The sequence below is a fragment of the Panthera pardus genome, unplaced genomic scaffold (genome assembly GCF_024362965.1).
Source record: "Panthera pardus isolate Hobbes unplaced genomic scaffold, ASM2436296v1 HiC_scaffold_2, whole genome shotgun sequence".
In the NCBI taxonomy this organism is placed as follows: domain Eukaryota; kingdom Metazoa; phylum Chordata; class Mammalia; order Carnivora; family Felidae; genus Panthera; species Panthera pardus.
Window position 1 is genome coordinate 81,388,938 of NW_026526765.1, and position 16,764 is coordinate 81,405,701.

General features: G+C 36.7%; 1 protein-coding gene across 2 annotated transcripts in view; it reads right to left on the reverse strand.

Moving 5' to 3' along the window:
- Positions 1-1,625: 1,625 nt before the first annotated feature.
- RHOBTB3 (Rho related BTB domain containing 3) overlaps positions 1,626-16,764 on the reverse strand; it is a 53,192-nt gene continuing 38,053 nt past the window's right edge. For both annotated transcript variants that reach the window (XM_019428831.2, XM_053907190.1), the window contains exons 10-12: positions 14,953-15,119; positions 9,847-9,943; positions 1,626-4,600 (exon numbers count right to left, since the gene is read on the reverse strand). In XM_019428831.2, the coding sequence (XP_019284376.1) occupies positions 4,485-4,600; positions 9,847-9,943; positions 14,953-15,119 (380 nt within the window). In that variant the 3' untranslated portion in view covers positions 1,626-4,484. The remainder of the gene's footprint in view (positions 4,601-9,846; positions 9,944-14,952; positions 15,120-16,764) is intronic.

The window sequence follows — 16,764 nt, forward strand, 5'->3', positions numbered from 1 at the left end:
CCCTTTGAAACATCACACCTGTATCCCCTGGATAAATGCCTAGTAGTGCAACTGCTGGGTCATAGGGTAGTTCTATTTTTAGTTTTTTTGAGGAACCTCCATACCGTTTTCCAGAGTGGCTGAACCAGCTTGCATTCCCATCTTTTTCTTTTTTAAATTGAGATATAGCTGACATGTAACATCCTGTTAGTGTCAGGTATACAAATAACGATTCAATATTTGTATACATTATGAAATGATCACCACAGTAAGTCGTTACCATGCATCACCACATAGTCGTAATTTTTTTCTTGTGATGAGACCTTTTAAGATCTATTCTCTTAGTAACTTTCAAACAGAGAATACAGTATTAACTAGCCACCATATTGTGCATTACATCTGATGATATGTTATAACTAGAAGTTTATATCTTTGGGCTTCCCTTTACCCATTTCACCCATCCCCAGTCCCCAACCTCCACCTCTGATAAACACCAGTCTGTTATCTGTATCTACGAGCTTGGTGGCTTCTGTTGTTAAGATTCAACATATAAGTGAGATTGCGTCATATTTGTCCTTCTCAGTCCGACTTGTTTCGATTAATGTAATGCCTTTAAGGTCTATCCATATTGTCACAAATGGCAAGATTTCATACTTTTTATGGCTGAATAATATTCCACTATGTATATACAACATTATTTTCTTTATCCATTCATTCACTGACACTTAGGTTGTTTCCATGTCTTGGCTGTTGTAAATAATGCTGCAGTGAACATGGAGGTACAGATATCTTTTCAAGTTGCTACTTTCCTTCTTTTCTTTCAGATAAATACCCAAATGTGGAATTGCAACATCATATGGTAGTTCTATTTTTAATTTTTTTAGGAACCTCTACATTGTTTTCCACAGTGGCCGCACCAATCTACATTCCCACCAGCACCACATGAGGGTTACCTTTTCTTCACATCCTCACCAATATTAGTTATCTCATCTTTTTGATAATAGTCATTCTGACAGGTGTGAGGTGATACTTCATTGTGGTTTTGTTTGCATTTCTCTGATGATGAGCGATGCTGAGCATCTTATCATGTTCCTGTTGACCATCTCTGTGTCTTCTTTGGAAAAAAACCTCTCTATTTAGATTCTCTGCCCATTTTTAAATCACATTGTTTTATTTTGTTTTATTGCTATTGAGACATAGGAGTTCTTTACATATTTTGGATATTAACTCATAAGATAAATGATTTGCAAATATTTTCTCCCATTCAGTGGCTTGCCTTTTCATTTTGTTGGAAAGTTCCAATTTCTTAACCCTATATTATGCAGAATGGCTTCATATTTCTCAAAAGTCTTGGCTTCAGCCAACACTCAAGCCACAGGGCTTACTTCTATGCTAAATAATTATCAAAGCATTTTTCTAAATAAAGGCAGTTATTTTGGTAAGAGGAATGCCAGTAGCAGCTGTTAAAGGGAATATAAATTTCTTTATCTCATCATAGGCATCAGCAACATCAGCAATATTCTAAGTATCTTCTATGTAATGGAAATTATCTGTGAAACATAATTATGCGTGAGAAACACAGGCAGTATTCCCAAATTTATTTCAGCATTTCAACATCCAAGGTAAAATAATTGCAGGACGCTATGTTAAACTTGTTTTAAAAAAAGTTTATTTGTTACAAAATGTTAAATACTAAAACTAAAAACATATAAATCCAGGTCAGGCTATATTAAAATACACACATACCCTTCTTAGCAAAATTATTAAAGATTGAATTAAACAGATGCTTTAAATAAAATAAAGTACTCTTGAGGAAAAATTTTTTCTAATTAACTATGTCAGTGTAGTGTAGTTTTTAAAATTACAATTGAAAAGTTCAGCTGTTAAATTTATCCAATTCTTCAGTTTTCTGTTACTGTCCAATATGAAGCCACCATGCTGGCTTGGACAGGGTGAATTTCAGTTATGTTACTGAAACATCTATTTTACAAGCCTACTCTCTTATAATATGAACAGAGAGTAGTCAGAAGTATACAAAGGGTTATATAAGGTGAAAACTTGGCCCATAAAGAAAAGGCCTTAGTTCTACCACACAGTATCTTCTCTAATTAAAATGATTGGTAAATATACTGAAGCAGAGATGTGCACAAAGCATACATTCATCTAGAAATAATCTTTCAATTTAAAAAAAATTCAAAAAGAGCACTCATTTCTCCAAGATAGTTGATAAATATTTTTAAATTTCGTGTTATTTTAAATTGAGTTAATTCAAAGGTATTGAAGAGTCTAGGTTTAAAAACTAATTTGATTACTGTTCTGACTAGTTCTGAAGAGCCATGACATCAGTGTGTCTGAGTCACTCACACAGGTGGTAAAGCACTTTCATAATAAAAACTACATGCTCAACACTAACAGAGCACCAGCTTCCAAACCTAACTTCCACTCAGGTCAAACAACCTAAAATAGTATCTATGGTCTAGGTAAATGTTAGATTTACAAGTATTTTCAAGAAATACTTTCTTTTGCTTTAGAACTTAATATTTTTTCAATTTCCTAGATTAAAAGTTACTGATTTAGAACTTTAAGTGCTGTAATTCACACAGGGTAAGACTATGCTTAGGAAGAACATAAGACTATTGTGTTTTAAAAGACCTTAAATATGATGAATTTCTAGAAATCTACTGTAGTATTTATTCTTTACAATGCTTATCCTTGTCAAATGGGATTTGCCAATAGTTGATGAACCCAAGTGATTAACATACAAAAAACATAAAATGCATTCCAGTAACCTTCATCAATACAATCTAATTAAAAATATATATAGGGCATTTTTACTGTCTTACTCTAACAGTGCTGATATACATCCAAGGACTAACTATATAGTACTTTGTCTAATACTATGGTATAAAACCATTTAATTAAACCTTTGAATAGCTGGAAAAATTAGGTGTCCTCGAAAGTCCATAGAAATTAAAAGAAAATTATATCCCAATACTGAATTACAAATGAAAATGATGTTAACAATAAATAGTAATCTGATCTTCCATCGCTCAGCTTGTGAGCTTCTAATGTAATTATTTCTGTTGACATTTGATACAAGAGACACTATAATTCTATCCTAGTACCATTTTCTCTACATGTAATGAGTCTCTGATTTATATCCTTTCTTTTAACTTACTGGGTTATCTTGAAGGTCAAAATTCATGCTACTCATTAAATAACCTTGTGGTCCTCAGAATTCAAACAATTCAAGCTGCTGACATCCTAAGCTTAGTAAGTTACTAAACAAAAAACTCTTGAGCCTTTGCTTACAAATTCTCCAGAAAGCATCTCTTCCTATGAACATCTTTATAAATGATGCATTAAAGTCACACTGGTCAGTCACTTTTATTAACATCCTGGTCTCACAATGATCAAGAAAGCATTTGTTCACCTGTTATGGAACCAGAGCTGTGAGTGTTCTAATGCTGAGACACCACAAGGCACGTCTCCCTTGCCTGAGGAGGTGGCAGCAGAGGCAGGAGAGACTTCCCCAAGGATGGGAAACCCCATGTGATTTCTTCCTTCCAGCATGCCTCCTTCTCTTCCCTTGATGTCAATGACTCTTTTTTGCTTTCAGAGAGAATGATGTTTGAGTGACAAAATACAGTACCTATCCTGCCAGGAGATACACATAATTTGGGGGCCCCAGTACAAAGTGAAAATGCAGGGCCTTTCTTTTAAATATTATGAAGAATATCAAGATGGCAATGGCAGAGCATTGAACCAAGCATGGGCCCCTGTGTTAACACACGTTACATGGCCTTAAAGCCAGCTCTGTTTAGATCTCCTGCCCAGTCAGAATCCAGAGAAGAGACAAGGTGGCACAGTTGGGTTGTCCACATAAAAAAATAATTTTTTTTCATGATGGTTTAAACATTGTCACTGATTTGAATCCACGTGGCATTTCACTTTCAAAATTCCATGCAAATTTCTATTCCTTAAAATTTCAGACTGATCAGCTCTACCTTAGATTTTTTCATTATTGAAATAGTCATACCGGGTCTTTAAAATGCCCATTATTTTAATAGAGCAATTAATCAGACATGATGAAACTTTAAAATTAATCCTACATGATTTTTTTCTTAATTTAAACATTTCTTAACTGGGAGGGGTACTAGTATCACTAAAGCAACAGGGCATCTTAAAGGGAAAAAATAGCTGTATAACGACTTTATATATTAGGATGGTGATGCCTTAGTTTTAGCCTATGGTATATTTTGTTCCCTTTTAAGATCACAATAGTAGTTTTTTGTTTGTTTGTTTGTTTGTTTGTTTGGTTTGTTTGTTTTCCAGAGGACTAACAAACACATTAAGCTGTATGGTAATTCTTTTTAACGCCCATATTGGTTTCAGTCACAGAATTTTACTGGAACACAGAGGTATCCCATTCTTCATAATAATAACAATAACAATAATAATAATAATAATAATAAAAAAAAGTGTATGTATATAAAAGCTCTGGGTTACATTACTAAGCAACGACACTTCCGGGAGTGAATATACTTCCTGTATTCCGCAAGCTGCTTCAAGTACATATTCGATGGCCATCTGTGCTTTTCAACAAAACTGCGTTCTTCCACTAAAATTTTTAGAAAAAACAATGTTAATTGCAAATATTTTATTTTGGATCAAGTTTAGATATTAACTATTGATTCCTTATTTAACAGATGGGATCCAAGCTCTGCTCTGTATCCTCGGCCCTTCACTCAATGCTTCCAAAATTGTTTAACACAATTTTGGTTAAATCAGTCATCAGGATTTGTATTACATAATTTATGATAATATACATCTTGCCCACTTCTTCATCAAGTAGTATTTATGTTCTTTTTGTTTTTCTCCCAAATAAGACTTATTTTTCTTGGAGATGACAACAGACTTGCTTTTCATTTAATTAGTTTTCTTTATAGCTGACTTATTCTTCCAAACTCTTTAACATCCTCTCAATTCCATTCTCCACCCAACCACAGTCACCGGATAATCTAACTACTCTGGTAGCAGCTGCTGGTCTTGTCATGGCCCTGGAGAGGTCCCTTCCTCAGAGCCCTGTACCCTCTTGCTTTCTAGGCCTGCTTCATTCTTTTGTGTTGGATCCCTCCACTTGTAGACTCTAGGTCCTTCACTCAGTTTCTTTTCTAGTTTTAGTGAAGCACAACCTTTATTAGCTCCCTGAAAAAGGGGGTACATATGAAGTACTTTTGAGACCATGCTTGTGATGAAACATCTTTATCCTCTTTACACACAATTGTAATTTGGTTTGGTACCAAATTCTAGGTTGAAAACTTCCCTCAAGACGTTGAAGACAGAATTCCACTGCATTCTAGTTTCCAAAGTTATTGAAAACTCTGTTACCATTAAGATTCATAGTTCTTGGCAAGTGATCTGTGTTCTTTTAAAACTTTTAGATTTTTCTATTTGTAGTCAGTGTTCTTGCATGTCCCAGTGATGGACCTTGTTCATTCATAAAGCTGAGCACTTAGTAGATCCTTTCAATCTGAACACTTGGGTCCTTTGGTACTAGGAAAACTTCGTGTATTACTTCTTTGCTAATTTCCTCTCTCCAATTTTATTCTGTATTAACTTCTATTACTCAGATACTTCATCTCCTGGACTGAGTCCCCAGTTTTTTAAAAATCTTTCTCTCTTGTCTCTTTAGCTGTTTGTCTTCCTTTTTATGAGATGTCCTTATCTTTATTTTTCAACTCTTATGTAGTTGTTTCAACTCCTTTATTTACTTAGGGTTTTTTTGTTTTGTTTTTACTATCATATTTGTAATTTCCAAGAACTATTTCTTGTTCCTGTATTGTTTTAAAATTATGGTAAAACACAGCATAAAATTTATTATCTTAACGATTTTTAGGTATATAGTTAAGCACATTCACATTGTTGTGCAACCAATCTCCAGAACTCTTTTCATCTTGCAAAACTAAAATTCTATTAACTATTGTTTTTTTCATAACTATCCTGCTTTATGGATTTATATCTCTTATTCTTTCAAGATCTTAATTTACAATTTTTAAAGTTTTTTTCCCTATTTTTTGTGCCTCTAAATTCTTTCTCTTCTGTGTTTATTAATTTTATTTTGGTTTTGGTATCTGTCTTCCATATTGGACACTGCCTCAAGTAATTGCAGATCCCTGGTTATCTCCTTACATTTAAGAGTGAGACACTAGAAAGCTATTTGGATATCTTGTGGTCATGGGTAGGACTTACTGACTGGTAGAATAACTGAGCAGATACTTGTTGGGTTCACTGAAAGAATTCCCAAATGAATGCACCTATATATTTTTTCTCTGAGGCCAGAGAAAGATGCTTCAATTTCATGCCCAGAGTATGGAAGCCAGGCAAACACCTGGCTGCCACAAATCCTAGAAGGACCCTGGAGGCTAAATATACAACATGCACAATTTCACATGACCCCTAAGTTTTCAGTCCAACTCCTTAACCCATTCTCAGCTATACCTGGAGTTTGTGATTCTATAACATTTTTGGTTTAATTTCTCCAGTAATAAACCTCCCATTCCAGGATGATGAGGGAGAAGGAGTTGTCTGCCTGGGTGGGATGGAGTGCAGCAAAAGCTTCTTCATCAACTTTCAACTAAGTACTGCTTTCAGCCCCAACCCTTATTCTGCTTTCTGAAATACCTGGTCCCTCAGGTTTCTAAGGCTTCTTGGTATTCTGCTGGCTGAATCAGCTTGTTTCTCATGGTATTCCCTTCTGTGGGTACTTAGGTTTCTTTCTGCTAAGTCAGTTCCCACTTCTCCATCTACTGTTTGACCTCATATATTATAATTCAGATTAATGAGGACCTGATCCAGGCTGCAGGACACGGATATAAAGAAACAATCTAGCAGCTCAAGGAAGTTAGCTGTAGTTTCATTAGGAAGAAAAGGTGACCTAAGACTACTCCCTTGGTTAAGATTTAAAAAAATAGAAAAGTTATCACAGGTGAGCTCTGGCAGCCAACAAAAACCAAAACAAGACAAAAAAAAAAAAAAAAAGAAAAAAGAAAACTTCGCAGTATATAATATGTAACACAATATTGGGCCAAATTAAACTGTGGGAATAATGAATCCATAAATGCCAAGGGTAACTCATATTCCTGTGTAGTGCTATTTGTTTTCAAAACAGTCCAGCATATAAAATGTATCTAACATTTAAAAGCTATTTAACTAAGTTCTGTTGCATCAATGTCAGCATTAACATGACATCTTGTCTATTCTCACCTTTCAATTTCTTTTTTTTAATGTTTATTTACTTTTGAAGGAGAGAGAGACAGAGTGTTGAGTGGGGGAGGGGCAGAGAGAGAAACACACACACACGCACGCACACAAACACACACACACACAGAATCTGAAGCAGGGTCCAGGCTCTGAGCTGTCAGCACAGAGCCCAACGCCGACGCGGGGCTCGAACTTATGAACCGCGAGATCATAACCTGAGCCAAAGTTGGATGCTCAACCAACTGAGCCACCCAGGTGCCCCTCACCTTTCAATTTCTAAACACGCTCAAAGAAGAATTTTTAGTCGAGAGAAAACAGTTCACATAATTCCAATAATAATTTGATAATATCTGAAACCGAAAATGGGAAATTATTTAAGGGAGCTGTAAATTGATGGTGACAAGAACCCTTCCAACTTCAAGTGACACTGTGAAGTACGTCCAGTATAAGGCAACAGGGAGGAGGAGAGGTGACTAGGATACTCTGGAGGGGACATGGTCCTTTAAAAGGGCAGCTACTTGCTCAGTTCCAGGTTGCTGCCATGTGGGAAGAGGGGCTGAGAGTAACCAGGTCTTCCAACTTTTCAAAAGAAGACAGAAATGGAAACTGTTACAATTTTCACATGATGACCACTAAAAAAAAGTAACACCACATGGTCCAAATAAGACACTTGGCAGACTATATTCAGCTACATTCAACCCACAGATTTCCAGTTTGTGACTACTAAGTTAGATTAGCAAATTCTCCCTTATCCACCAGGGGCTTTTTTCACTGCCTACAATGACACACCACAGCAGGTCCTAAACATAAACAGGTACCAGTGAATCAGAACATTCGTGATACCTTAACTCCCATCCAAGGAACATAAGACAGTCACTGACATTGCCTCATCTTCTCACCTGCCTTCTTAAAGCACACCCTGGAGTCCTGCTTCTCACTCTGCCAGGCAGTCATAACATACTTCACAGTCAATTGTATAAGTGATAAAATAAAATAAAAATTTATAACCCAACAGATTTATAGAGCACCTTTCTCCTAAGGTTGTTAATAGTACTCCCTTGTGTGGCATACTTCTATACAAGATAGTAAGTGGAAAATAATCTTATTCTTTTTTTTTTTTTTTTTTTTTTTTTTTACAAATGAAGGGGACCTACGGCAGACTAATGAAGGTGGTTCTAAAATCACAATGTTCACTCGTTTCATTTTGAAAGAACTTCTTAAAGAATAACTGTATAAGAATGTCCCCACTAACAGCAAGAAGCAGCCTTTATCTTTATGAATGGAAGGGGTTTGTTTCTTTTTTGCACAAAGTATATGCTTAGTAAATCTCTATATTCTGCTTTAATTTATTATGTTGCCCCACTGCACTAATAGTTAAATTATATGTAAGAAGGCTCCCAATAGGTATACAGTGTTTGTCACCTAACTGAGTATATCTGCCAAAAATAGACTATGTGTTTCCTAGTTTCCTATACTGTGCAAGAAGCTGAAAGAAACCAGAGATTTTCAAACCTGTTAGCAGCAAATTATCTTTTACAAGTAAAACTTTATGGAAAACTCTAAGATATAAAAGCAGGGGCATCCAAGAAGTACAAATTCCAGCCTTCTCTTCTTCCTTCCCTCTTCCCTCAGCTACTTCCAGCTCTCTGCCCCCACTTCAGAAAACCTTCAGGCATCTCCAAGGACACGTCCCTGTTTAGAGTTTGAAACTACTTAACTAGGTGATCTTTAATTTCCTTTGCCTTTTAACTTGATTATTCCTTGAGCCTATTCTAGGTAACATGAGCAAACCATTGGATCTAAACTGTCTACTCTGATAACTGTTCTGTTCTCATTTTCTTTTTTCTTATGCAGTACTCAGAAACTCACACTGTGATTGGTTTTAAAGTTTATAATTTATCTTACAGATCACATTATGTATACTCTCTGTTCAGTAAGTTTTGCAACATTTATCAACAAAAAACCCTGTTATTCCCAAGTAATATAATGGATTCCTATATAGATATACTTAAATATACATATCAGAACAATAGAACTGATATAAACAGTAAATGATAGTTTCAATTCTTTCACAAGAAAAATTTTTGAAATCTGTACTATTTAAATTTTGCTTCTGACTTAGGTGATTAAAACCAAGATCTCATTTATCACAACCAAATACCACCTGAGGTCACCTTATCTCTCTACTTCAGGAAAAAAGGTGCATTTAAAAACGGATGGAGCTATAAAACAATCATTAGAAAACTTCTTGTGTAACACAGGTCAAGCTACTTATATAGCCAGCTGATTCTAAGTTAGAGAGTCCTCAATTACCACACTGTGTTTCTGTTTTGTTTTTTTTCTAAATAGGCTTACACCCAGCGCAGAGCCCAACATGTGGCTTGAACCCACCGCCCTGTGATCAAGACCTGAGCGGAGATCAAGAGTCAGATGCTTTACCAACTGAGCCACCCAGGAGCCCCTGCACCGCATATTTAGAGGACTATATGATGCTGACTTTTTCTTTTAACTTTTTGTTTTTTAACAGCTCCAATTCCTACAAGTTATGTCTCAAATCTAAGAACTAAAACAGTTTTCTTTTCAAAACAGTAATTAGCAACCTACCTGAAAGATCCTGAAACTCAGGCTTTTGGCTGAAGATGAGGTAGTTCGTGGCGATGAAATGGAGCAGCCAGGTTGAGAGGCACTCGGAGTGGTGAAACTGCAAGAGAAATGGAGCGTGAAACCATGCAGGGACCATGAACGGACACCAGGCGGGGAGAGCAGTCTGCGACGAGAACCCCACTGTGAGCTCACTGTGTCCATGTTTCCGCCTACTCTGAGAGCAGAAAGGAAAGGGGGGGAATTACCAACGTGTAATAAAATTACAGCAGTGAAGACACCAAATCAAATGAACAACAAGCTCCAGTTGCTGGAGCGGCTAAACGTCTGAAGCAGGGGCACCTGCACCAGGAGTTAACAAGACTGGCTGAGGTTCCTGAGGATTTGGTTTAAGCTTTTAATCTAAGGTCACGGCCTTCACCAATTGCACTTCTATCTGGGTTGCAGAGATAAGATTCTGGTTAGCAAAGGTACACACTTGGCCAAATATGAACACGTGCACCTGAGGAGCAAACCAAAAAAATAGTTTTTGAAGGAAATGTCATCAACCTAAAGTATGAGTTTCAACGTGTTCATATGTCTCTGAGAAGGTTCTATCTGAACAGTTGCTTCAAACTAGGATATACTGTAACAGCGAGCAGGATTTCCAGCATATTTCTCACTCTGAGTTTCAACAGCTAATGGAAGGGAAACTTGGAGCAACACAGCTATGACATCATCACCTTTGTGCCAGTCCAGTGAGATCCATCTAACCACTCAATTCAGATTACAGTAACTTGCTGGCAGACAGCTTCCATACAGGAGTATAGTTCTGTTTGTTATTACTGCAGTAAAACATACGTAACATAAAATTTACCATTTTAACCTTCTTTAAGGATACCAGAGGCTTTAAGTGAATTCATGTTACTCTGCAACCATCACCACTATCTATTTCCGGAATGTTTTTACCATCCCAAACTGAAACTCTGTACTCAGTAAATAGTAACTCCCCTTTTACCCCTGCCCCTAGTCCCTGGTAACCACTACTCTATTTTCTATGAATTTGACTATTCTAGGTGCCTCATAAACACTGAATTAGACAGTAGTTATGCTTTTTCTGTTTATTTTACTTAGAATAATGTCCTCAAGGTTCATCTATGTTGCAGCATGGATTAAAATTTCATACCTTTTTAAAGCTGAGTAATATTCCACCGTATGTCCATGCCACATTTTATTTATTCACTAATCTATTCATGGGCATTTAGGTTGTTCCCACCTTTATGCTAAATATAGCTCTTAAAAGGGAAGCTCAGGGGCGCCTGGGTGGCTCAGTCGGTTGAGCTTCCGACTTCGGCTCAGGTCATGATCTTACCGTCTGTGAGTTCGAGCCCCGCATCGGGCTCTGTGCTGACAGCTCAGAGCCTGGAGCCTGCTTCAGATTCTGTATCTCCCTCTCTCTCTAACCCTCCCCTGTTCATGCTCTGTCTCTGTCTCAAAAATAAAATAAAAAACATTAATAAAAATTAAAAAAAAAGGGGAAGCTCAAAAATATAAGCAATAAGTAATGAGAAATTGAAGAAAAATTTATAATCTCAAATCTTAAGGAGGAAACTCCAGTATTGCTCTTCTAAAAAGTTATAACGTGGGAATATTTTCACATGTAAACCCACAGGTCCCTCTGATTTTCATTATACAAAATCACAAATTCTGACACTTTGTGCAAGACACTTTAATTCAGCTATGACCACATCACATTTTAACAATTTTTATTCACCTTATCTTTTAGCAAATGTGAGTGATCTCAAGGAGATAGAATAAGAATGTGCAGCTATTTTAACAGAAGCCAGCAGACTATCAGATGATTAACCCAGAGAAGATAACCCACAAATAAAAGTTCAGAAAATGACCTAAGGGCTGTGACTTTAAATAGAACGAAGATCACTGAAATGAATAGCTGGCTATAAAAACATGGTTATAATGCAGAATTTTATTTTTGACCAAGATTTAAGATGTCACAATTGTAGGCTTTTAGCCAGAGACAGAATGCATTTCACTGTAAGAACTACTTTTCTGGAAAAATATGTGCTAGGTTTAAACTGAAATAAATAACAGAATAAAAATACTATAAATCAAATGCTATAGCATTTAATAGTTCTGTGAAGAATAATAATGGTGGAGAAAACACCCAGAAACTCACGAGGAAAAGGCCAGAAACCAAACTGGTGGCCTAAAGCAGCCAAATATTAATGCATAGATCGTAAGTAAGATAAGGAGTTTAAAACTTTAAGATGAGAGTTAACAGGACTTCACAGGAATCACCAATGTTTGGCTAGATAGGATTTAAAAGGGAGTAGGGCTAAGGAGATCTTTACTTCAATTCAGAGAAATTAATCTGATTTAGGGAAAGAAGCTTCTTTTGTATTTTAGAGTCCAACTTGATGGACAGATACTAACCTGAAGGTAGAATCATGGTAACGAACCCAGAAAGGTTAGAGAAGGCCAAGTAACAGAACACCAAACTGCTCCACCACATGGAAGGTATGAAGGACGCTTTCCTGATAAACACTACAAAACTAGCAGAGAGGATAACAGAGTGATCGGAAACCTTGCTTGTTCAGAAAGCTACTCAAAGTCTAATTCTGCTAAAAGACAGTTTCCCCTTCTATTAGAGAAACAATGAAGCAAAGTTTAACTACATTTTGACCAACAGTATGAACTGGTTGGTGAACTAAAGCCTCAAACTAGGAACTTCAAAGACAACTGAGCAAGAAAATTATCCTATTACCTTGGATTTGTAAATCGCCAAGTTAGGGACCAGAATAGAATAGACTAGAATAAAGGAAGACTGGTAAATGGAGACTTAATCCTAGAAAATAGAATAGTCTTCAGAAACAAAGAATAAAATTCCAAAGGAGTTGGTATCTTACACTTTTTATTTTCACTCTTTTTAACGTTTATTCATTTTTGAGAGACAGAGAGACAGTGTGAGTTGGGGAAGGGCAGAGAGAGGGAGACACAGAATCCAAATCAGGTTCCAGACTCTGGGCAGTCAGCTCAGCGCCTGATGAGGGGCTCAAACCCACAAACTGTGAGATCGTGGCCTGAGCTGAAGTCAGACGCTTAACCGACTGAGCCACTCAGGCACCTCTGGTATCTTACACTTTTAAAACTGAAGAGAAATAAGTAAAGATAATTACATAATCAAAACCACACAGTCAGGGAAAAAATGTCTGACAAAACAATCATCAATGACACTGGTGAGGAAACATATACGTATGTGCACGTGTGCATGTGTTTGCGTGTGGGGGACGGAGGCACCTAACAAATCCATGCAAGCACACAAGAAGTTCTTTGAACTAACAGGATACGACAAGATAAGGAAAGAGAAGCTCATGAGCATGTTTTTTGTCTCACAGACTTCTTAGAATAGTATGAAAATGACACACCAGAAATGAACTGAGGTTGTGAAAATACTAAAAAAGGACAAAAGAGAAATTTTAAACTAAATCTAGAGGGTAGCTATTTATCCCACACTCAGTGTAAAGATTATTACAAAGATCAAAGTTACTCGGTGTTGTGGGGTTTTTTTCTTTTCTTTTTGTTTTGTTCTCTTTTACTTGCAATAGGAATTACTACCAAAGTCGACTCACTGGGCTAGAGACCCTTGTGGTGTTGGCAAGACTTGCCCTCACGCAGCATACTGCACTTGTGCATTCATCGGCCAGCCAACAGCCTCGGCCCCAAGCTCCAACCATGTGCAAAAGGTTACTCGGTTTTGTAAGTTCGTTTTTATTTTTAAAATTAACTACATACAATGTTGAGATTTGATTGTGAAAGAAATGAACCCCAAAATCATTAAGGAGACAGTAAGATGCTTTAAATGAATTCCATCTATACCCAGAAATATACATGTTGCTTAAGTGAATTCATCCCAACCTGGAGGCAAGCATTTAGCTGTCAGAGTCTGTCCTTGGCCCCATTATGTGGCTCCATTTTAGCAACCTGAAAACAAAGTGATTATATTTTTCTAATTTTGGATATTAAAACTGATAGGGATAGCCAATATGTTGTATGCCAGATAATATTTTACAAAGTCCTGATAGTCTCCAAAGATGGATCAAATATATTCCTGTAAGAGACCAGAAGGTTCAGCTCACTGTAAGTTCAATATATACCATTATATTCCATGACTGCTGTAAGCCCTAAAAATCTCATAAGACAGGGGATAGAATGGTAGAATAACCAAGGGTAGGTTGACATGTCTGGATACATTTCTTACTCCTAGGAATAAAAGAGTTGGAATGAGGAAACAGCAGATTTCTGACTGTAACAGTATCTCCAAGTTCCAGAAGGAGATTTCAAAAAGGACAGACTGAGTTTATTTATAGATCTGAGTTTATTTATAGATCATATTGTAGGATCTTTGTACCTGCAGTTATTCACAATTAGCTTAACTATGTAAACTCTGTTCCCTAGAATGTGTAGGAATACAGTCCTTAAAAACAAAATGGCTCTAAGCTTAGAAGAAGCCAGAAAGTACAGTGTGCTGGAGTGACTGTCAACTGAAACATTTTTACTGAATATATTCATGATACCACGAGCCAGATCAACAAAAGGCGTTTGCAAAGATTAATGAGGTAAACCAATACTTCCTACAAACAACTGGGAACTTCAAAACATGTCCATGAAGTGGAAGGATGGATGAATGAACAAATAAATGAGTTTAGCCTAACCATCTCTATCAGTGTGTACAGACCAAACTCTATCATTTGTCTTTCATGAACCCTAAGATGTGATTGGGGGAAATGCAATGTAAATTCCATTTCCTATAATGCCTATATGGCATAGTAAAGCAACATATTTAAATGACTCTAATAGAGGCTGCCATTCAGTTGAAACATTTCCTATCAGCAAATTCGACCTCCTTAGAAAAGGACTGTGCAAAAATTGTATGCTTCAAAACTGTCTAGCCACAGAAATTGCTGTGAGGGCACTTTACCCTCATTTCACCAAACTTCCAGACTAAGACAAACACTAATAAATCTCTCTATAAGCAGAAACATTTTTTAAGTATAATTTTTAGAAGATTTTTTTTTTTAAACCAACAACCAGATGCATAGGGCCAATTACCTTGGCTTTCTTGAGCAGGTCAACTATATCCAGGTTCATGGACGCCAGTTCCCTGCTTGGCATGCTCTGCAGCTGTGTGATGATGAACAGCTCACAGATGTGCTGCAGTCTGGACACCTGATACATCTCAGCACAGATCAGAAGACACATAGCCTGAAAAATGCCAGCTGATGTGGGAAGGGAAATAAGAGAAAATGGACAATAAAGCCATTTCTTTTATGACCTGAAACAAAATAACAACAGGCAAACCACCACCAACAACAAAAAATGCTGACCGTATCATCCAATGCACCAATAGAAGGCACAGAAAAGCTTTGAGGGAGTCTGCATTATACACTATTATGCCATTTTATGTATTATTTTAATTTTAAGATTTTGTTTTTAAGTAATCTCTACACCCAACACGGCTTGAACTCACAACACTGAGATCAAGAGTCCCACTCTCCACGCACAGAGTCAGCCAGGCACCCCTATTAGGCCGTTTAAAAAAAAAAAATAATAATTTAAGCCTTTACACTCCAGAGTGAATCTTTTCGATGTTTTTTTGTTTGTTTTAAGTTTATTTATTTATTTTGAGAGAGAGCACAGGCAGGAGAAGGGCAGAGAGAGAGGGAGAGAGAGAATCCCAAACAGGCTTCACACTGTCAGCGCAGAGCCCCCACAGGGCTCTATCTTAAGAACTGTGAGATCATGATCTGAGCCGAAATCAAGAGTTAGAAGCTTAACCGAATGAGCCATCCAGGCGCCCCCATTGTTTTTTCGTTTTTTTTTTTAATTCTTCAGAGAAGGGGAATCTACAATTGCCCTTAATAACCAATTCTCAGGCTACTGTGTAATTCCTTCTGCTAGCTAAACTAAATCCTTGCAAATTTTTCCTCTCTTGCCTTTACTTCCAGGTTTGTTTGTTTATATTGTGGTAAAACAAACATATCATAAAATTTATCATTAACCATTTTAAAGTATACGGCTCAGTGGCATTGAAGTACATCCACATTGTTATCTAACCATCATCATCATCCTTCTCTAGAACCTTTTTCTTCCCAAACCAAAACTCCGTACCCATTAAGCAATAACTCCCCATTTCCCCCTTCCCCTAGCCCCTGGAAATCATTCAGGTTATGCTATTTTAATTAATTATTTAAAAAAATTTTTTAATGTTGTTTGTTTTTATTTTTGAGAGAGACACAGAGACAGAGTATGAGCAGGGGAGAGGCAGAGAGAGAAAGGGAAACAGAATCCAAAGCAGGCTCCAGGCCCTGAGCTGTCAGCACAGAGCCCGACATGGGGCTTGAACTCAGGAAACAAACCATTAGACCATGACCCTAGCTAAAGTCAGCACTTAACCAACTGAGCTACCTAGGTGCCTCTTGTTATTATTGTTGTTTTTTAAACTCTTCCTTCTAAGTGATTTTTCAGGTAATTCTCCTTCTAATCCCTCCTTAAATTCCTCACATTGTTTTGTAGCTAGGAAACAAGAACACTGTGTATGATCAATACTTAACTTAGATTATCTTTCTTTCCCAATGCAAACATTTTAGTATCTGATCTACTTTTTGACTATTCATTTTGACTCACTTTCTCCCCACACCTTTTACCGACTTTTAAAGTGCTTTGTCCTATAGTTATTCGCACTTCTCTGAGCATTTTTGTAATTAGTAAGAGAAAACCTAAAATTTGAAGCTTCAATTACTCTAGTGGGAGGATGATTGAGAAACGAACTTTTCTTTTCTTTTTTTTATTTATTTTTAAATTTTTTTCTTTTTTAACGTTTATTTATTTTTGAGACAGAGAGAGATAGAGCATGAACGGGGG